Here is a 20,580-nt window from a genome sequence, read left to right as displayed (position 1 = left end):
CCTCTGCTCTGAGAAGATTTAGTTTTATCCTTTAAAAAAGTAGCAGTAACCTTTTACATCTCTACTCCTGGTCCGTTTTCTGTGGACACAAGGTGTATTTAATGGTGCTGTCCATGGGTATGTATATATCTACCGGTTGATTCCCTCATAATTTGAACCCGTTAGCCAAATGTAATGAAAGTGGACGGAGAGTTAACGTGCTCAGACTTCAGGTTCTGAAAAGTCTCGTGAATATGTGTGAGTGAGCAGACAAGGAAGATGCTCTGTGTTCCCTAACCAAAGGGAAGAGTAAATACTGTGGTTTAGGGGGGCAAAGCTCAAAAATATGACCCAAGGGCTCCAAATCCAAAGGCAATGAAGAACATGCACTTACTTTTCTTTTAAACCCTGTGCTTTTCAAACCATAAAGTCTTGTGATTTTGGAGGGACCAGACTCATGATTTAACTCTTGGGCACGAAAGCAGTGATGTTGGAGTTGAAGTCTCCTTGTAGCCAAGAGTAGTCAACAGACCACTGCAACCCCCCGAGGGTACCGCCTCGCCTACTCCCCCACGCTGGTTCCCCGCCAAGCCGTTCCTAGAGGTAGAGAAGCAACACTCCCACCTTGGAGCCACGTGGGTTGCCTTAAATACGTGCTCCAGGTAGAGGGAGGGGACAGCATGGGACAAAGCAGATCAAAGAGCTGGACGTACTGGGTAGCCTCCCTGTGCCTCCGCTTGCCTGCTCACCCTGCAGACACCCTTGATGGCAGTGCCGTGTCTCTGCAGCACATACTGCTACAGGGCTCCCACCAGGACAGACTGCGTCCGGGTACTAAAAAGTAATAGTTACGGGCACAGCGATCTCATTCAAAAGCCACAGGATCAGCATCACTGTAGAGAGCAAAAGGTACAGCCTGGCTTGTAGGAGGCATTTACTGGGGGCTTTGTTCCTTGGATGGGTGCCCCTTGGCTAGCTTTTGCCTCATGGGCACTCTTCCCAAACAGCTCCAAGGAAATAAAATGCTGAGCTGGGGGAAAGGAAAGAAATGGAAGAGCAGGCGGGAAGGCAGAAATTGTGAGGCAGAAAGCACGAGATAGCTCTCTTGTCTGTCAGGACAGGTGGCTGCTGACTCGGGGGCCAAATATTCCCATCCGAAGACCGAGAAGCTTCCCCAGCCCCAGCCTCCTGCATCCACAGACCCCGCACAAGTGGCCAGCGTGGAGAAGGTCAGTGTGGCTCCCTGCTGAGGAGCACAGCGGGGAACAGCCGCATTTGCTTCCTTTAGGGGTTCAATCACTCCCCATAAGGCCTGATCATCCACGGAGAGCTTCTCCAGAGCGTGCATTTGCCTTCCTCCCTAGCCGTGCTTGGCTGTGACATGGGTGTTTTACCTATGGTTCCCACACGAAGAAATGCCGTAGCTGTACCCAGCTTCTCCCTCCCTGCAGACAGCTATTTACAGGATTTCAATGGGTAGGTCCCAAACGACTCCATGTGCAGAAATGCCACTGCCAAAGGAAGGAGACATCTTTGCAAAGGGCCTTAATAATCTTCCTGTTGCTCTGGTTGGCAGCTTTCGGCATGTGTCCCACATTCTTCAGTAGCCCTTTCCTTAGCAATGAATAGCCTTTTAGCACACTCTCATAATGGTTTCTTTTCCTGTGGCACTCAGAAAAGCTTTCAGCCTGCTCCAGCTGCTGCCTCTGCTGCCTCTCCTTATCCACCAGAAAGATGTGGTGGCTCTGCTCAGCATCTCCTCTGCTGCTAATAGAGCCCCTCTTTCATCTCTGAAAAGAGGTGGCGTGCGAGCAAGGGGTGGAGGATGGCTTTGCCTCTGTTAGTTTTTCTTAAAGCTCCTTTGCAAGCCGGGGGTTACAAGGCTGAGTTAGGACCTCTTCACCCCTCCCAAGAAGCACACGTGCCCTGTGGGTCAGCGTCCCCGGCGCAGGAGGTCTTGGCTCTGATTTGAGGCAGGTGGAAGGAGCGTGCTCCTCATTCCCCTCGTCTGAGCTCCCAGCAGGGCTGTCACTCCAAACCTGCAGTGACAGGCCTCTTGCAGACACAGGCGTGTGTAACCTCCTCTGCACGGGTATGTTGTTGTTTGTTTCTTTTTCTCCTGGATTTGATAACGACGCTGCTTAATTAGGGAGACAAAATTGCTTCAGTTCAGGCTAATAAAAGGGCCTTTGGAGCTCCCAGCAGTTGTCGCAGACACCTACATTAGCAGGTACCCTGGACAGCTTTGAAAGTTGTACAACAGGTAAGGTAAGCTCAGATTCCTAAAAGCTTTGAAATCAATGAAAATTACAACACCCAGAAAAATATTAACTACTTGTGTGCTTTTCTAGGTGTGGCTAAGAAATGCATCTGAAACTGTGGACCTCAGCAGCAAAAAGCTCATTTTCTACGATGCAAACGTGATTGTTGGGGAAAGGAAGAAGGTGACAATGCAACGTGCTCTTGTGACTTCTCAAGAGTTTGAGGTAATTTTCATACTAAATAGAAAGAACGCAGAATATACAGAAGTGTATTTGTGTGAGATTCATAAAAATAGGCAAGCTGGCTGAAGAGAAGCCTCCACTGAGGAGCTGTCTGAGTTCACTTCTGAGCAGAAGTCCGAGGACTCACAGCCTCGGAGACCTACAGCCTCATCACACAGGTTGGTCCTAGGCATCTCCTGGGCCTGGACGCCAAAGTCCCTTCGCCTCAAAGGAGTGACTTGCACTCGGTGGCTGAACGGCAGCCTCAGAGAGCAGAAGCAAAGAAGCTGTAACGCTTCCCTAAAACTGAATTTCACAGGTGTAGCAAACACAGCAAGTTTTTAGTGGTTTGATACTTTATGCAGGTAGTTAATACACCCACTTGGAGGATCAAGACCTAGTCAGGACACATCGCTGGCCAGATGCCACCTCCTGCAGTAGGTTGGATGCAGTCCAGGTAGCTACCTGCCTCTTGCTGCCCCGAAGGAGATCTGTGCGGTCCTGGGGTCTTGGCATAGATGACCAAGTACTTTTTTTCTTCGACAGTCTCAATTTCTTATGCCATTCAGGTATAAACTTAATTTTTCAGGGAGGAGGGGAGGGCTCTATGCTGACCACAGACATAAACATTATTTTGGATACCCGCACTGCCGAAGTATAGCTGTTGTAGTAACACCGCATCTAACAGTCTCAGGCAAAGTGGCGGGGTGCTAAAATAGCAGTCTGGAAAAGGGAGGTACTGGATTTCTCCTCAGCTCTTCTACTTCTGTTACAGCATTACAGCAACATGCACACACACACACGCAACAATTGCTCTTTGCTCCGGACTGGTTACTTTTCTGCATAATCCCGCACATCCATCAGGGGCCTTGTAACCACTGGCCATGCTTGAATCTGTGGCCATGGACCTTGGCAGCAGTGCATGCAGCAGGGTTACCGCTGAAGCACAGCATCAAGTAGGGAAACAGATTCTCTGGTCATAGTGGGTTGCCCTCGTTAGCTCCTGCCTGCTGACTCTGCTGCCTCAGTGGTACCTGGCAGGGGAGAAGAGAGTTTCCAGCGATCATCAATCTGTGCCATGCTCTTATGCTTTGGTCTCATGGGGTACAGAACCAGAAAAGGTGCAAAGGGTGACAAAAGCATGCAGCGAGCTCTATACGGGACTAACAGCATCTCTGGAAAAGAGATGATGGGGTTCAGAAAACCCAGCAGGCAAATTTGCAGGAGGAAAACACGTGGAAGGCTTTTAAATCCAAAGGACTGCAGCTGGAAACATCTGAGCTGCAGATTGGTGGATACTTGGAAAGCGTTCTCAGAAAATATCGCATGTTCTTACTTTGCTTATTCATATATTCTTCCTTTCCAGTATGACTGCTCTTATGGTATTTTGCTGCTTTTTTTGCATGGCCCTGAGGGTCTCTAAGGCTGCAGTTGGTTCTCAGAGACCTGTTAGGTCCACGTGTTCTCTCCCATGGCCCCTTGGTGTGGCCACTGTCACACTCCTGCTGCAAGCTGGGGGCAGGGGAAGATGTCCTCACAAGCCAGTGGGCAAAGGGCAGCTGCACATCCCCTACGTTCCCTAGTAGAGCTTTACCACTCCTGTTAGCTGCCATCCCAGCTTACCGTCACCCCTAATCAGGGATACAGTATTCATTGTCATGCCATAATCAGGGATACAGTATTCATTGTCATACTGTAATCAGGGATAAAATGAGTAAGGATAGAGATTGCCCTTGCTGCTTCTAGCCACTGAATCACCCAACGCTCAGAAATTGCTCAGGCTTTCTTCTCTCCATAATGTAGCTTTTTACACATGTTCCATACAGCTGATGTAAATCAAGGCATGCCCTGCTGGTGTATAAATCCTTGAATGCCGGGCCAGTCCTCAGCTATCTCACATACCCTGCTCCTGCCACCGGCAAGGCACTTTTTCCACCCACAGCCATTGGAGAAATCGAGACATACTTCTGCTCGGAGCACTCGTAAGTTCTTCATTCAAGCTTGTTTTCCATACGCTTGGAAGCCCTCTGATCATTCCCCTTGCTTCTTCGGTAGCAAAGCTGCACCCTGAGAGGAGATCACACAGCTTGTTTTCAGATCAGCCCAGCTTGTTTTGAAAAGCCTGACCCTGCATTTCCCCCGCCAGCCAAAGGCAACATCCCCTGCTAGGACAGGATGTCACACATCCAAGATCTCGGACATCTCCACTCATTCTTACCCTTTTTTTCCTGTTTTTTCCCCACTTGACCCTCAAAGAAAAATCTCAGGGAGACCTGACGAAGGAGAATACACCAATATTCTTAGGAGGTGACTCAGGGCCCTTCTCTTCCAGCATGTACTTGTTTTTCTTCATGTTTGTACATTATTATGGTTTTGGAAAGGGAATAACACACCCAGTTTTAAATTTACTCCTGTCTCAATCTGACTTTGTTTCCAGACCCATTCAAACGAGCCCTAGAGTAAACAAGGTATGTGTGGGGCGGGATATTATTGTGTATTTTTCATCTTCTTGCTGGTAAAACTGCATGTGCCTTTGGAGGATAAAGTTAAATATTTACCCTAGGTCAACCATCCCTGTCTGCAGAGTTTATATTTTGTTGGAGTTTGGGCAAGCAAGTGGTATTTGCAGAATTCCTTGCCTGCCTCTGCTATTACCAAATGTACTCACAAGGCTTTTTTTTTTTTTTTTTTAATCATCCTTGGAAAAATTTTGATCAGACATGAGAATTTACCTGGCTTGGAGAGACTGTGAATCCACATGTGACACTGTGGTGGGATTGTGTTTTGGACTGGATTATTTCGGTTGCTAGCCAGGAACCCATGTGCAGCAGGACCTGAGGAATACTCTTGGAATCTGTCATCACTGAGGGCCAGGGGGGTTCTTTCCATGGGTTTGGATGTCTTGCAATCAGGCTCATTCCGATAAGTCCAGGTGGCTGTGTGTGGGTGGTTGGTCCTGCATCCAGCTCGCGCTGGGAAGAGCTGAGGAGCACGTCTCGCGTTCCTCCCAGAGGCAGGCAGACTGTTTTGGTGATGGGGCTGGAGTCTGTCCAACTTGCTTGGCATCTCAAGCCAGCAAAGTCTTCTTGCCAAGCTAAAGTCTGCATACCAAGGAAGTGCTGTAGGCCTTCTGCCTCAGCCAGCATGCTGTGGCTCTTCTGAGGACTTCGCTCTGCCTGGTGGAAAACAAGCTCTCTCCCACACGCTTTTCATGTGTTCTCCTCAGAAAAAGGCCGCTCTGTAACACAGCCCCCTGGGACACAGCAGGCTGCCCAGAACATCTCTGTTGGGATGTTTGGGAGCACCTTTATTCAAGCTTCTCTTGAAAAACACAAACATGAACCCCAGGCCCTTCCTGCCCTCTTCCCTTTCATCTTGCTCCCTCCTCCTCCCCCCACCATGACTTTTGGGCATCAGTCTTCAAATCACTTCAAATCAAAGCAGTTGCAGCAGACGGGCTGGTTGATGATATCTTTCTAAGCCCGCAGAGGTTTCTGCTGGCTCTCCCAAGAACTGAGGGTAAACAGCAGCCAGACCTGAGGAAGCTCCTGAAAGTTGCAGATGACCTTGCCGGTCTTATGAAGGGGAAGACAGCAGCAGGAAGACAGAGGTGGGACGATGAGCGTTTGCAAGCAGCTGGTGAGCGGATTTGTAGGAAATGTGGCCCAAGGGCTTCTCTGACCTGTGCCAAGAGGGTGTGTATCAGATGTGAGACTCAAGGAGCTGCAAACCGCTCTTTGAAAGCCTTCCTCTCCTCCCCTAGCAAAGAAACTCAAGCCTGATTTCTTTCTTCCACCACTTCCCCAGGTGTGGAAAACCTTCTCCTCTGTTTCTTACGGGCTTTTCCACCCTCTGAAACGGATATCATTGGAGCACTTTTGTGCCAGCAACTTTAATCGTGTTGATGTATGAGTGATGGAGAAAACACCCACCGGGTGGGTTTGTTATCATCATAGATTCTCAAAAGCTGCAGGTGTAGCAACTGCTACTTTATTCCATTGGTTTTGCTCTGTCAGAAGTACTTGTTACGTATAGTACATTATATTTGCGCTTCGTGGCAGTACACAGTAATACCTAACAAATGCAATAGGACAGACAGGTACTATGTAGTAAGGCAGAGTGGATCCCACTTTATGTTTTTCCCACTTTTTTCCTTCCTCAAAAACTAAAAGCACAAGGCAGAAGCTGTCTTTAATAACTTCATTTCTGGCCGCGGTGAGCGGCGCTGCGCCGTTAGCAGGGAAGCCTGACTTTCCCCAGAGATCACAGCTGCTGCTATCCAGAGGTCTGATGTGGTTACAAAGGCCACCACGAAGCCGAGAGCTACCTCCAGGTGCCGATTCCGTCAGGGCCAGTGTACGTTTGTATTTTGGAGGCCAAGACAGAACAAAAGTAGGATGCAGTTCAGATGTGAGGTTAAATCGCTTCTGAGAAACAAAAAAACATCTTGAATTTGTAGTGTTGGGTGAGTACAATATGTACAGAAACCACAGAGGGAGGAAACCAACAATTTTCTGTGATATTGTTGGACGATCTGATTTTGGCGAGACCTGCATTGTAAGTCAGGGAGGAGGGGGTCACACAGCAGAAATTACCTGAAACCTTGTTATCCTAAACCAATTATCTAGATCTTTTCCATACTCAGTGGAGCATGGTGGATACCCTCATGGGAATTTCATCTCATCTGCCTCAGACACATCTTTTACAAGGGGTGACCTTCCCTGTATCTTTACTGGCTATGGAAAAGGCAAGAATTAGACATTAAATTTCTAGGTGGCAACAGCTAGATCCCATCCTAAGTGTCCATTCCCCTGATGTGCAGCAAGATTGTGGGAAAGGTTAGCAGTGGGAATGGATGAACGGTTGGAAAAAGGAATTGTAAGACTTTCCTTAGAGACGTCTCAATATCAACTTCCCTCAACAGAGTGGAACCTTTTCTGAGGGAAAGGGCTCAAAATAAGTCCTGTACTCTGCTTGCTTGGTGCTGAAACATGGGGGGGAGGGACCTGATTCCCTTACAGCCATTGAGATCTTTTCATTCCCTGCGCTGAGGCTGGAATTTCAAATACCCACCATCAAAAAATGATGCTAAGCAGAATTTGACTGGAAATCATCAGGACCTTTTCCTTCCTGGGACAGTGGTGAAAACAATGTTGGCTGTCTCATTGCCAAAGCAAAACAATTTTTTTTATTTTATTCAAAAGGAACTTGATTTTTTGTTTGTTTTGTTTATTTGTTGTTGCCTGTTTATGATCCCTCTGCTGAGTTCTGGAGGAAGCACTTCAGCCCTGTACAGGCGAAAGCCATGTAAGACAAAAAAATTGTTCAAGTTGCAATAGGGGAAGTTGAAACCCCTAATTTAGAAGCACCAGCAGGGTGGACATTGGAAACATGCAAACTCACTCACTGGAAAGCTCCCAAGATCTACAAGCGCTGAAATGAAAACATGACACAATGGATCAGTCAACGATTACTACTGAATAAATCAGCGGGCTTCGGAGTTAATCACTGCAGCCATCCATGAGCTGGGTGAGGAAAACAGTCAGCCTTGCCTAGAATGTCTTTGGGGTGGTACCCATTCATATGGCGGGAGGGTGACGTGCTCTGTTGTCTTCTTGGCAAAAGCCTTGCTAAGAGAAGAAGGATAACTGTTTGGATCGGTGTTTAAATCAGAAAATCGAGAGGGGACAAAAAAGAAGGGGAAATTGGGAATCCAAATTCTCCTGATGCCATTGACCGGGAAGCTTGATGCAAGCATCCCTGTGTCAAGGCGTTCTTCAGGAAGGGCTGGCTATCGTCAGCCTGCCTTAGCACGGGCTAAAACACACGCAGCGGGATCTACGATGTTGGAGGTGTGTGTTCCTGCAGATCACCTGGCTGTTCTCGTGCCACTGCTGGAGCCGCCAGCCCCACAAGGGCACAGGGAGATCCTCCAGGGCAGAGGAGCCTACTACTGACTCACGTGGTGAAGGCTCTGGTTTGACTCTTGCACCGGTCTCACACATGTGCTGCTACGGATAAATGTTCTGGTTTGATATGTTCTTCTTATTCGCACTATCCTACATTTCTTTTCTTGCTTTTCAGTTTACATATGGGAACAGCATGTCTCATTTGTTTAGTTTTAGAATCCTTTTTGAACTGAAACAGAAAATAAAAGACTTCTGTGTTTTTGTACTTATTTCATCGTTTACTGTTGTCCTTTTCTTCTCCCCTTTTCTATTCCCCTTTTCATTTCCCTGTTTCACAGGTAAATGGAATGAAAAAAGGGTGAGACCAGGGCAGAACAGTAGAGAAAAATGCAAGGGAAAAATGAAGAATGACGTTTTCACAAGGAATACTCCCAAAAGATTAATTAAAAATCCATTTAGGAAACACTTCTGATGGGGAAAGAAACAATTATTTTGGAGGATTAATCGTTTATTATTCACAAACCTATTTGAAAAAAAAAAAAAAATTTGAAACCAATTTTAAAAGGCCCACGTAGCTTTTTGTTCCTTTCTGAGGCTGGTGGAATTGAATGTCTGTGGGAGTGTTTGCCGGATACTTGCTTTTCTGTTTAGTTTAGTCTCTGTTTCCTCTCCCTACTTACCTTAACACGGTGGAACGTTCATTCCCAGACTTCCACAGACCAAGCGTTCCTCAGAGGGAATGTTACCAGGAAAAGAAAAGATAAAATTAATAAGAATATGCGAGTCAAATGTTGGTGCAAGAGCAAGTTCCGAGTCAAGCCTCTGCATGGAGCTCTGAGGCGGGTGGCGGTGGATGCAGCTGCTTGTCCGTGGTGGTGTGACCCGTTTAGATGGAGACAACACCCAGGAGCTCCAGCCATGGTGTAGGGATCCTCAGGTCTACCCACGAGGCCGGAGAGCAGAAAAGACCCTTATCGAACAGGATTGCTGCCCCGTCATGCCCTATCAGTCTCTTTAATTAGCCTGGTCTACTCGAAAAGCCGATGCCGGCTGGTTGTAGTCAGAGCACGGTTTCTGCCGGGCTGCGCTTTGCTGACATCAAGGGAACGGATGGGGATGAAGCCCCTTCCAAAGCCGCAGCGCCGGCTGGAGCTTGTGCGAGCGGCTGTGGGAGCAGGGACAGCAGCACCGCGCGCCCCGGCCCCCGCGGAGCTGGGAGCCCCAGGGGTCCTTTGCCAGCCCCTCGCGCCATCAGGGCACGGCCTGCTCCTCGGACACGCTGCTTGTGTGACCAGGCACGGGGGTCAGCCCGTTCCTCAAGGAAGCATGCTCGGAGCCCGCGGGCTCGTGCCACCCTGCCACCGATGGGCCCGTGGGCACGCCGGGTGGCTTTGGCCGGGGGGATGGGGGGATGGCCGCAAGCTGTCCCGGTGCAGAGGATGGCTGCTGCCTCTCTGAGGGGTTCCTGGAGGGAGGGAGGGGACACTGAGGGGGTGTGCGTGAAGGGTGGGACCATGAGGACGTGTATGAACCATAGGAACACTGAGGGGGTCATGGGTGAACCACAAGGATGCTGAGTGGGACGCTGTGGGGACACGTATGAACCATGAGGAGACCGAGGGGACGTGTGATCTGTGGGGAAACCGAGGGGGACATCGAGGGACACACATGAGCCATGGAGACACTGAGGGGACACTGAGGAGGCTACTTAGGGGACATGTGTGAGCCACGGGGACACCGAGGGGGACAGCGGGGGGACATGTGTGAGCCACAGGGACACCGAGGGGGACAGCGGGGGGACATGTGTGAGCTCTAGGACACCGAGGGGGACAGCGGGGGGACATGTGTGAGCCACAGGGACACCGAGGGGGACAGCGGGGGGACATGTGTGAGCCACAGGGACACCGAGGGGGACAGCGGGGGGACATGTGTGAGCTCTAGGACACCGAGGGGGACAGCGGGGGGACATGTGTGAGCCACAGGGACACCGAGGGGGACAGCGGGGGGACATGTGTGAGCCACAGGGACACCGAGGGGGACAGCGGGGGGACACGTGTGAGCCACGGGGACACCGAGGGGGACAGTGAGGGGACATGTGTGAGCCACGGGGACACCGAGGGGGACAGCGGGGGGACATGTGTGAGCCACGGGGACACCGAGGGGGACAGGGAGGGGACATGTGTGAGCCACGGGGACACCGAGGGGGACAGCGGGGGGACATGTGTGAGCTCTAGGACACCGAGGGGGAAGGGGGGGGGACACAGGGGACGCTGAGGGGCCGCGTGTGAGCCCTAGGGCACGGAGGAGACACCGAGGGGGACACAGAAGGGCGGCGCGTGCCCACCGGCGGGCACACCGAGGCCCGCGGCTGGGGCGGGTAGGGCACGTGCGGACCCCCGGGGCCCCCATGGCGCCAGCCGCTCGCGGGGCCGGCGGCGGGGCGGGGGGCGGGGCGGGGCGGCCCCCGGCGGGCGGGGCGGGGCGGGGCCGGCCCGGCGCGGCTCGGCGCGTCAGTCGCGGCGGCGGGCGGCAGCGCGAGTCTGAGGCGCGGCACGGGCAGCGGGAGCGGGGAGGGCGCCGCCGCCTGCCGCGGCCGGCAGCATGGAGGAGGCGGCTGAGGGGAAGGCGGGAAACGGCCCCAACGGCTACGCGGAGGGGCCGGCGGCGGCGGAGCGCGGCGGCGGCGGCCGGCTGGGGGGCTGCCGGGCTTTCCTGCGGCGCAACGCGCTGGTGGTGCTCACGGTGTCGGGGGTGGTGGCCGGCGTGGCGCTGGGCGCCGCCGTGCGCGGCGCGGCGCTGGGCCCGGCGCAGGTGGCCTATCTGGCCTTCCCCGGCGAGCTGCTGCTGCGGATGCTGCGCATGGTGATCCTGCCGCTGGTGGTGTGCAGCCTGGTGTCGGGGGCCGCCAGCCTGGACACCCGCTCGCTGGGCCGCCTGGGCGGCATCGCGCTCGCCTATTTCCTGGGCACCACGCTGCTGGCCTCCGGCCTCGCCGTCGCCCTCGGCTTCATCGTCCGCCCCGGCGCCGGCGCCTCTGCCCTCAACGCCCCCGAGCTGGGGCTGCCGGGCGCCGTGCCCACCACCAAGGAGACGGTGGACTCCTTCCTGGACCTCGTCAGGTGAGGCCGCCACCCCCCACCCCCACCCCTCGCCGGAGGATGATGACAGACCCGGCGGTGTTGCACGCTGCGGCGGCAGCCGGGGAACCCCCACCCCCTCCTCGTCCCTCTCCTCCTTCTTCTTACCCAGCTCCTTCTCATCCTCCTCTCCTGCTCCCTCTCGTCCTCCTCTCCTGCTCCTTCTCGTCCAGCTCCCTCTCGTCCCCCTCTCTTGCTCCTTTTTATCCAGCTCCCTCTTCCTCCTCTCCCCCAACTCCCTCTCATGCTGGCTTCTCCAGAGCCACCACTTGCTGCCCAGGTAGTTGCAACCCAGTGGGGTGTAGGGCTGCATGATGCTCTACTTCTCCCCCCTTTATTTTTAATTTTGGCTGGGTGGCTGTGAGGATGAGGCGAGGCTGGCTGGGATCTCTCGGTGCCTGAGCCCGTTTTTGGTCCCGTCTGAAGGAGAGTGGCCCCTGGGTGCTCGCTGCAGGGCAGCCGTGGCCCTGCCGGGCACCTTCCCCTGCCCCGCTGCCTGTTGGTGCCCATCTCCCACAGGCATGGCAGGGCAGCTCTACCCATCACTCACACGTACCTTTTTCTTTTGTTCCCCCCACGCTTTACTCAGTCTCCTGGTACAGATGCCAACCTGCCTCATGTAGTGCCCTTGCGTAGGTATGGATATGGAAATGCAACCCTGTATTTCCATCGGGGACATACCCTAAACAGCCTGGTGTCAGGACACCCTGCATGTTCGTGAGTTTCCCATCTCTGCACCTTGCAAAGACAAGACATGTTACTCAAAACCTCCTGGAAGCAAGGCTTCTGCTTCTAACCAGATCATAGTATTTTTGTTTTATTCCGCCTTGCAAAGTTGCAGACTTTACCTTTTTTTTTTTTTCCCTTTAAAGGTCATGTCTTGTTGAGATCTGTCCAGCTCTTTAAATAAGAGAGGAACACTTACACAAATGAGGCAGACATACAGCTAGCTTTTTGAGTATTGGACTTGCAATCTCTCGTGCTTTGATGAGTCTTGGTGCAGAACCCCAGATGTGAACAGCTGATCTGTTTTGTTACCCCAGGTCTGGCTCTGCCAGTTTTTTCGCACCTGAGTAGTGTTGGGTAGATGTGGAAAAGTGTATTGTAGGTACCTGAGAAGAGTGGTGGAATAAAGGAAAACTGAGCAGTGGCAGCTGGGTCTTTCCTGGCAAGTGTAGCTGAGGGAGTGATGGGAAGTGATAGCACATCAATAGGGAGCGTGGAGGTTTACTGAAACGTTGGAAAATGAATGGCTTTGGAGGTGGTAGATGTTGTTATCAAGATGCAAACAGAAGAGTAAGGGAGGTGACCTGTGTACCAGCAAAGTGTCGGGAGAGTTGTACTTAGTTGATACCTTGGTAATTGCAAAGCTGAGTGTGGGATTTTTATTTAGATTGTTTGCTTTGCACTTGGGAGTTCAATTTTTCAGCTGAGAGACTTTTTCACTGTCTGGGTAAACAGATATGGCAACAATGATAAAAAGTTTCTAAAGTAAACCCAAACAACCAACGCCCCCCCAGCTGTATTTGCAAATCCATGTTAATATCCTTTTGTTCCCCAGAGAGAAGTATGTTCCTTTTTGGACAGAAAGTAAGTTCTGGTTTGTCCCATTGGCAGCTACACACTGTGTGTTCTCAGCCTCACCTCTCTTAACTGCTGACAATTAAGGACCTCTCTTAAGGACTGGCAATTCCTAACAGAACACATTAAAAAGTAATAACAGAACAGTGGGAGTAGTTGGCTGGCTGTGCAGGTGATATGGAGTTGAATGGAAGTGTAGGCAAGTGAAGGAAAATTACCAAAAAGAAAAAAAAAAAAAGGAATCAGCACAACTGGGAGAGCTGGGAAGATGCCTGTAGCGGTGGCTGCCCTGGCTGCATCCTGGTGTGGCTGCTGTAGCCGGTGTTTCATTCCTGTGCTGCCACGCAGCGTGGAGTAGGATGTAGCTGGGAAACAGCTTGAGCTTCAGGCTGTGGACAGCGTCTGTGAAGCTGGGAGCAGAAAACCGCTTCTTGCTCTGGTCTGTAAATGCAGTTGGAGGGTTTATCTTCAAAGGGGTTGTAACTGGTGGAATTGAGTCCTTAACTCTAAAGTAACACTCGCAATGATGAGACTTGGGTGAAGCATACAGGTTGCAGAGAGGTTTCCTTCTGGGAAACGAGGAGCCAGGGGCTTTCCCACAGTGCATGTACAGTGGGCTCTGAATTCAGGTTTTTCTTGGAGCCCCAGGGAAGGACTCTTGCAGCCACATTGTTGGGCAGTCCAGTTGTCACAGCAGTGACAGTGAAATCCAGTCCAGAAAGGATGTGTTTGGACACGGCTGTTACTAAAATTCACAGCACAAATCCCTGACAGTGGTATGGAGTGGGTTATGTGATTTTTCTGGAAATATCATCTCTCTCCCTCTGCCTTTTAATTTTTGATACTTTTTTTTTTTAACCCATTCTTGAAAATGTGGGTGTTCTGGTCTGAGCATTGATCGTGGTCACTGTTGTGGTGGAAGGTACCAGAGTAACCCCACCTTCAGTTAACAAGGTCTTGAGTCTGTAGAGCCTGGAGACTCTGTTGCCTTTGGTGTGGGTGGGTCCCACAGCATCCTCCTCTTCGCTTTTCCTTTTCTCACTTTAGGTCATGAAACTGTGCCACAAGACTGGCTGTTTCCTTCAAGGCTTCACTGCTCTGTTTCAGATAAAAGGTGAAAATGAGGTGCAAATGGGCAAGCTGAGTCCCCCTACAGAAGTGACAGCAGATGTGAAATGGCCCAAGGAAGAAACAGGCAAAAAGGAAATCACAGCTGCGAGTCTGTATATGTCCCGGCTTCTGCAGGGATGACGCAGGGTGCCTTTCCTGGGATGCAGATCCCTTCTGCTTTTGGGAAGTGTGTTAGTTAATGACCAGAGATGTTGTTTTCCATTGTCTCAGCAATGTCTGCATGCCAACTTAATTTCTTGGTCATGCTTTTATGCTTCCAAGTCTAAAGCTTGTACCTATGCATGCAGACACAACCTCTAGAAAAAAGATTTGTCTTGGGCCTTAGCACCAGATGAATGATGACTCACCGGTGAACCGTAAGGCTGTCTCTGTTTTGTTTTGTCCATTGACCGTAACCTCCTGGGTCTAATCTGTCTGGCTGGAGGTGCCAGAGCACCCTCCTGGTTTCCTTTCTGGCAAGTGCAGGAGGCAAGCCTGGAGCTGCCTGGCCAGGGCTTAGGCAGCCATCCTCTGCCCCAGGATGTGGGGTGGGGACAGCAGAGCTGTCCTGGAGGTGCCTTTGTGCCCCACAGCAGCGGTACTGATGGCTCATCTCATCTCATCTCAGGTCTGTCATGTGGGCAGCTCTTTGGAGCTCCCTAAAAGAGGAGCATGGCCAAAGGTACGAAGAGGCTGCAGCTCAGTGATCATGGGAGGGATCCAGCAAGAGTTCAGAGGTTCTTCCACAAGGCTGATGGCTTAAAAAAAAAAAAAAAAAAAAAAAGTGGGATGTGCTCTGAAGCCAAGTGGGGGACCTTGGCTTTCCTTAACTCTGTCCTGTGTCAAGGAAGAAAGACAGGCTTCTCCACAGCAGCCAGTTCAGGCTCTTTATGTTAAGCCAGGCTCTGGTTCACTCTTACTCCACACAGCCTTAGCTGAAGGTGGACCTTGTGAACATCTCCAGAGCATCTGGCATGGAGAGCAGCTCTGTTGTACCAAGCAGGTGAGCTCTGAGTGCCAGCAGAAGATGAGGAGGGTGAAGGGAAATTTTAGAGTTTCTGGTTTCATCCCTTACTCATTTGTTTGGTGGAGAAGGCAGAGCAACAGGGAATAAAAAACACTTGTCAGCTTGGCTGTGAAGTGGGTAGGAGGTGGAGAAGGAGGCCAGCTGTGATATGGTGGGCTCTGGGGCTCAGAACCCACCTGAGTGGGTGATATTGCAGAGAGCCAGCGTGGCTCTGATTGTGCTGGGCATCTAACCAGGGAGAAACAGGTGAGGAGAGAGGTGGTGACTCCAGCCACCAGCTAACAGCCCGCCTGTGGCTTGTTGGAAAGCGGCTGAAATGGCAGGATCAAGTGTTTTGCAAGAATCTATTGATTTGTTAACACTTTTGATGGGCAGTTGTCAAGCCTGCATGTTTTGATAAGGTCAGAGTTTTGTTTTAGCTCTGATTTGTATTTGCCAATTCAACAAAATAAACAGTTTCACAGGAACCTATTGATCCTGTCAAAATTTCCAACAGTGGGTGATCCTGGCATTTCATTTCAGTGAGGTCAATGTTTTGCCATAGTTTTATACAAAAGACTTAAGTAGAAAATCTCACTCATCAAAAAGGAACATTTCAACAAAGTATTTTATATTATTGTTTTTAGTGGAAAAAAGGTCTAGAACAGGCTTTCTTTGCCCAATTTTGGGATGAGAACATGTTTTGAAACTGTGGAATTGGCTTTGGGAAGGGGATTCTGGTTTAAATCCAGCCCTAACAGTCCAGGGAGGGAAGAAGACAGTAGCATCAACTGCTTTTTATAGGAAGGGTACACAGAGGTCCAGGTGTCTGCCCCGAGCAGTAATGTCAGGGTTTCTCGGGCTGCCAGGCAAGTCTGCAAAAGCAATTTAAATTTAATTGCTCCTCAGTGTCCTTTCTGTCCCACTGCCAAAGGGAGTACCCGCGGCGCCCTCAGCAAGCCCCTGCGCTGGCTCCGAGCGCCTCTGGAGCTGGAGGGAAGGCAGGCACGAGCCTGAGTGCAGGGAGAAACTCTCAAATCCCAATGTGGAAAGAGAGCAAAACTTGACTGTTAGGAGAGGAGGAGGAGGTGCCACCTTTGTAGTGATAAATAGAGTAAGAAGTGGCTGGGGAGCCGCTGCAGTACACCAACAGTGGGTCCCAGAGGTAGGCTAACCACTGGGTAGCTAGGATGGCTAGCTCTTAATTCGGGGGTGCCATCAGGATAAGGAAAGTAGTAAATGTCCACCTTCGCTTGTGTCATTTTTTTGATTCTGGATCCTCTCTGGAAGTATAGGGATTGCTGACTGATTTTTGTAGGAAGAACTCAACGTTTTCATTGATGTGCCTGCACTATCTGGTGGGGTCTTTTTAGAAAGCCTCCGAACATTTCTGCTCCTTTCTTTTATTCTTTATATTCATTGCCTTTTACTATTGACTCCCCCCCGTTATGTTTTATTTTCTGAGCAACAAAGATGCAGACTGGACCATTAAGGCAAAAAAAGTATCAAATGTCTGATCTAAGTGAACACACTTTCAAATTTCTCTGTGTTAAAGCGAATGCAGTACTCGGCAACATGTGTATGTCCAGGGCATGTATTGTGCATCCACATACATATCAAAAAGCAGATGAGAAAATTTGTGTGATATTGAATGAAAATCTTGGGACAGAAAGAAAAGTAAAGGCGTGGGAGCAATCCAAACCGGGCTCTTGCAGATTGCCACAGATGGCAATAAAGTTGCTGTCTGTGGACTCATACCAGTGAAAACACTTCACTGAAAAAAAGCCAGGAGATAACGCAACACAGTGGGTTGATTTTCTTTTTCCCTAGGCTTCCTCAGAAAAATATGTTTTCCAACAGCAAGGTTTTTGGCCTTAGAAGTGGAACCTTTTTGTAAGAAGCAAGGAAGGAGGAATGTGTAGTATTTTAGGGTTTCATTCTGCTGCACTTCTGCTGCCAGAGCAGAGTTGTTTGCAGAGCTCTAGCAAAAGAATCATTTAGAAACAGTTATTAATAATAATCCCTTACACATGCAATGAAGGATTTCCTGTCCCATCCTTACCCTGCTGGTGGAAAGAAACAGGGTAAAGGAGAGGAATTTGACTGTAATATCAAAATTGAGAAGGGTGGGAGCTACAGCCCCTTTTTCCTACCTTTACAGCTCCAGGTTTCCTTAGTCATCTGGGATTCCCAGCAGTGGATGCTGCAGCTAAACTAAGATTTCTTAGTTTAAGAAAGGCAAAAATACAGTGAGACCTTCCTGTTGCATTTGGTTAGGCAAGTAATGGTCCCTTTTTGACTGGTAGGAGCAGCTTTTCACTGGAGAAAAGGAAAAAGCTGGGTTTATCCAGCTGTGCATGGGGAGATAGTTTGATGAGCACAGTATTCGAGCAGAAGGCATTCAGACCCTGAAACTCCCGCCCCTGGTGCTGCTGCTTTCTGGTTCCTATTTTAAGAGGGTCTGAGACAGGTGCTTTCTCACACTGTGTGTTGCGCAGGTACACAGGGGTTTTGTGGTTCAGCCCAGCTGCCGCTTCAGCCCCAGGACACGTCTGATGGATTTCTGATTTTTTTTTCTTTGTTGAGGGGGAGCAGGGGACAGCTGTCTGCACAACTTGCAACAGGCAGAGAGAGACTTTCCTGCCCGGTGCTTGGCGAGGGGTGTAAAGGCTCTCTGTGCCACCTGCTTTGCCTTTATGCCGCAAAGGTGGTTGGGTCTGTGCGTGGGAAATCCATCCTGCTCTGTGGAGCAAGGGCCCAGCAGCTGTGGAGCACCTGGGGCGCGTGCAGCATGTCTGTCCCCCTGCCAGAATGTCACGCATTGCTGGTTCGTCTCATTCTTGCCACATATAGCAAGTTTTGCCTTTCTGTGTCATAGGACCAAGGCTGCCTGATCCCAGACAGCTGTGCGGGGCTCCTTATCGCACAGTCACAGGTTTTTCTCAGCAGTGTGTTCTTGCAGTAGCCCGCATCTTCAAAAAGGCAGCGGTGTTCTCTGGTGCAGGGCATGGCAGCAGCAGGGACGGGGCCATTAGAAACAGCAGCAACAGTCCACAATCCAGTGATACAACCATGTTGATTTCCTTAAATTCTACATTCACATCTGGTACAGGCTTTTAAAGCAAAAAAACCCTTCTCAACATTTGGTCTGCATGGAAAAACCAGCTGGCAGACACCCATGTTTAATTTGCATGCCCAATTACCCAGCTCATCAGCTTTCCTGTTTGCCAGTTCACTCGGACAGGAGGGATGTTTGCACTTCCCCGTGCGACTTCTCTGCTTGGGCTTGGGGACACGGTGAATACCAGCTCCAGGGACAGAGCTGGATTTGGGTTTCTGTGGTGGGTGAACTTTGCCTCGCCGTGCGGTGAGCAGAGCCTGCAGGCACGAGCACACGATGAGCCCAGGCACATCACCAGCCAGCTTTTGGCTCTCCCTGGAGCATGCAGCATCCTGACCAGTTGTTTTTTTTCAGTTGCTGCTGTGGTGTTCTTGCACAAATCCATCTTAAGGTAAAAACCTGCGGTCTGGCCCGCCCATAATTGAAGTTTAATTTAATTCATACACTGACTGATCTTAGGTGAGAAAGCAGTGTAGTATGTGCAGAACTCATGCCTTCAAGAGAAGCCATTTATTTGTTGATTGCTTTTTATGACCCAACACGTTTTCGACTTCAGGATTTGAAACAGAGGAACAAAACATTATTTTAAGTGTTGCTGGGACTTTGCAGCTAGGTGTACTTGGTTGGACTGAACAAAACGCACAGCTCCTTCTAAGCTGCTGAATTAAGATCCAAATTTTTTTACTTGGTGGATTGTCAAAAATGCTCTTCCCTGTCCTTCGCAAGTCCTGTGACCTGGTGCTCCAGGCAGAAAGAAGAGTGCCTGCTATATGCTTGTATTTGAATAGCTTTAGTGCTGTTCACACTCGAAGCAAGAACCTGCCCCTTGCCTTGCTGTAGTGGGGCTGCTGGGGTCACTCAAGTATGTGCTTTAAGTATATGCTTTGCGTTAAGTTAGTGTTTAATTACTGAGGCCCGTGGCTGACATACTGTGTAATTTATGGAGGTTTGGTTTCTCGGCCACATTTAAACATTGGAGAACCATAATGTTTAGGCTTTAGAATTACTTCCTTTGGCTTTGTTTTGTCAGGATGGAAAAGCTGATTATAACCAAAAAAAAAGTTACTCGGTTTCTGCTTGGTTTTCAGTCTTTTTTCATCTCTTTGCTTCTTCAAAATTCAGCCAATTATTTTTTTTTTGAAAATGTAATCATCCTGCTATGAAAAGTTGAAAAAAGAAATACCCTTATTTTCCCAACAGCATGTTTTCTTTTTTTTTTTTTTTTTTTGTTAAAGCTGTGCCCTGAGCTGGCCCATTTGTATGTGTGATGTTTTACTCCTGATAAAAGCAAGATAGCTTTTACTTTGCGTGAGGCTTTTATCCACCACTGTTCCAGCTATGTGAGAATTGATTCATGTTTGCTGTTCCATTGATCTTATTTGACCAATTTTTAAGCATCTTTGCAGAGTTAGAGCTTGCCCTCCTACATTCAAGCAGACAGCTGTATTGACAAATTTTAAGGTGAAAAAGTAGCTGTTTCTTTTGTGGTCAGTGGACCATAGCCTCCAGAAGCCAAATTATTCTTAGAGCAATTTGGCACTTGCAGCTGCCTCCTAGTACACTTGTAACGCATCAGAGAGGCTGCAGTAGTTCACAGCAGCCACTTGCTTGGTGAAGGTCCGTGTACTTTATGTTGCTATCACGGCTGTGGGAGAGCCCTCACCGCCTGGCAGAGTAGCAGAGCTTTGCAATGGAAAAAAACCAGTCGTGTTTGCTGGTGTAACTATGGCAAAAGCTGCGGGGAGGTTAGCAGGGCACAGCCCCCTCAGATCAGTGCGAAGAGCAAAGGACGAGAGCAGCTACTAAACGCTTTTTGCCACAGTTAACTGGCTCTGGGTAAGGTCTTCTGTTTCCTTACTGTAAGAGTTCTCCTGCCTCCTTGATGCATTGGCTGGTGGTATTTTTCGTTCATACCCCTGACCTTCGTGCTGTTGCTAGCTAGGCTCCTGCCGTGGCCCCAGAGGTCAGCTTTTATTCCTGTTTTGCTTTCTGACACAGCAAAAAAAGCTGCCATTTGGCTAGGGGGACACGTGCTCTTTGCCCACTGTAAGGGAGAAAGGAAGTGTAGCATTAATCAACTAAAAAATGCAACAAGGAGCAGCTTCTTCTCCCATGGGCCAGTTAATGGTTCTTCCTGTCCCTGTCGCTTTGTAGGTGCACATATACACTGGATGTGCAGTAGAAGCGTACATTGCTGTGCATGCTATCCTCTGTACAAACCCTTTGTATTTCTGTATGAAGGCATTGCCAAATT

At 49.9% G+C, this 20,580-nt stretch overlaps 1 protein-coding gene across 6 annotated transcripts in view; it reads left to right on the top strand.

Annotated features, from left to right (window-relative positions):
- The first annotated feature begins 10,883 nt into the window (after window positions 1-10,883).
- SLC1A4 (solute carrier family 1 member 4) overlaps window positions 10,884-20,580 on the top strand; it is a 37,208-nt gene continuing 27,511 nt past the window's right edge. For all 6 annotated transcript variants that reach the window (XR_005828420.1, XR_005828418.1, XR_005828419.1 and 3 more), the window contains exon 1: window positions 10,884-11,490. Coding sequence is in view for 3 of the 6 variants with exons in the window: in XM_040597678.1 (XP_040453612.1) it covers window positions 10,973-11,490 (518 nt within the window). In the remaining 3 variants the exon portion in view is untranslated. The remainder of the gene's footprint in view (window positions 11,491-20,580) is intronic.

Source organism: Falco naumanni, chromosome 6 (assembly GCF_017639655.2).
Source record: "Falco naumanni isolate bFalNau1 chromosome 6, bFalNau1.pat, whole genome shotgun sequence".
In the NCBI taxonomy this organism is placed as follows: Eukaryota; Metazoa; Chordata; class Aves; order Falconiformes; family Falconidae; genus Falco; species Falco naumanni.
The sequence above is the reverse complement of the archived record's forward strand: the minus strand, read 5'-3'. Positions and strand labels throughout refer to the sequence as shown.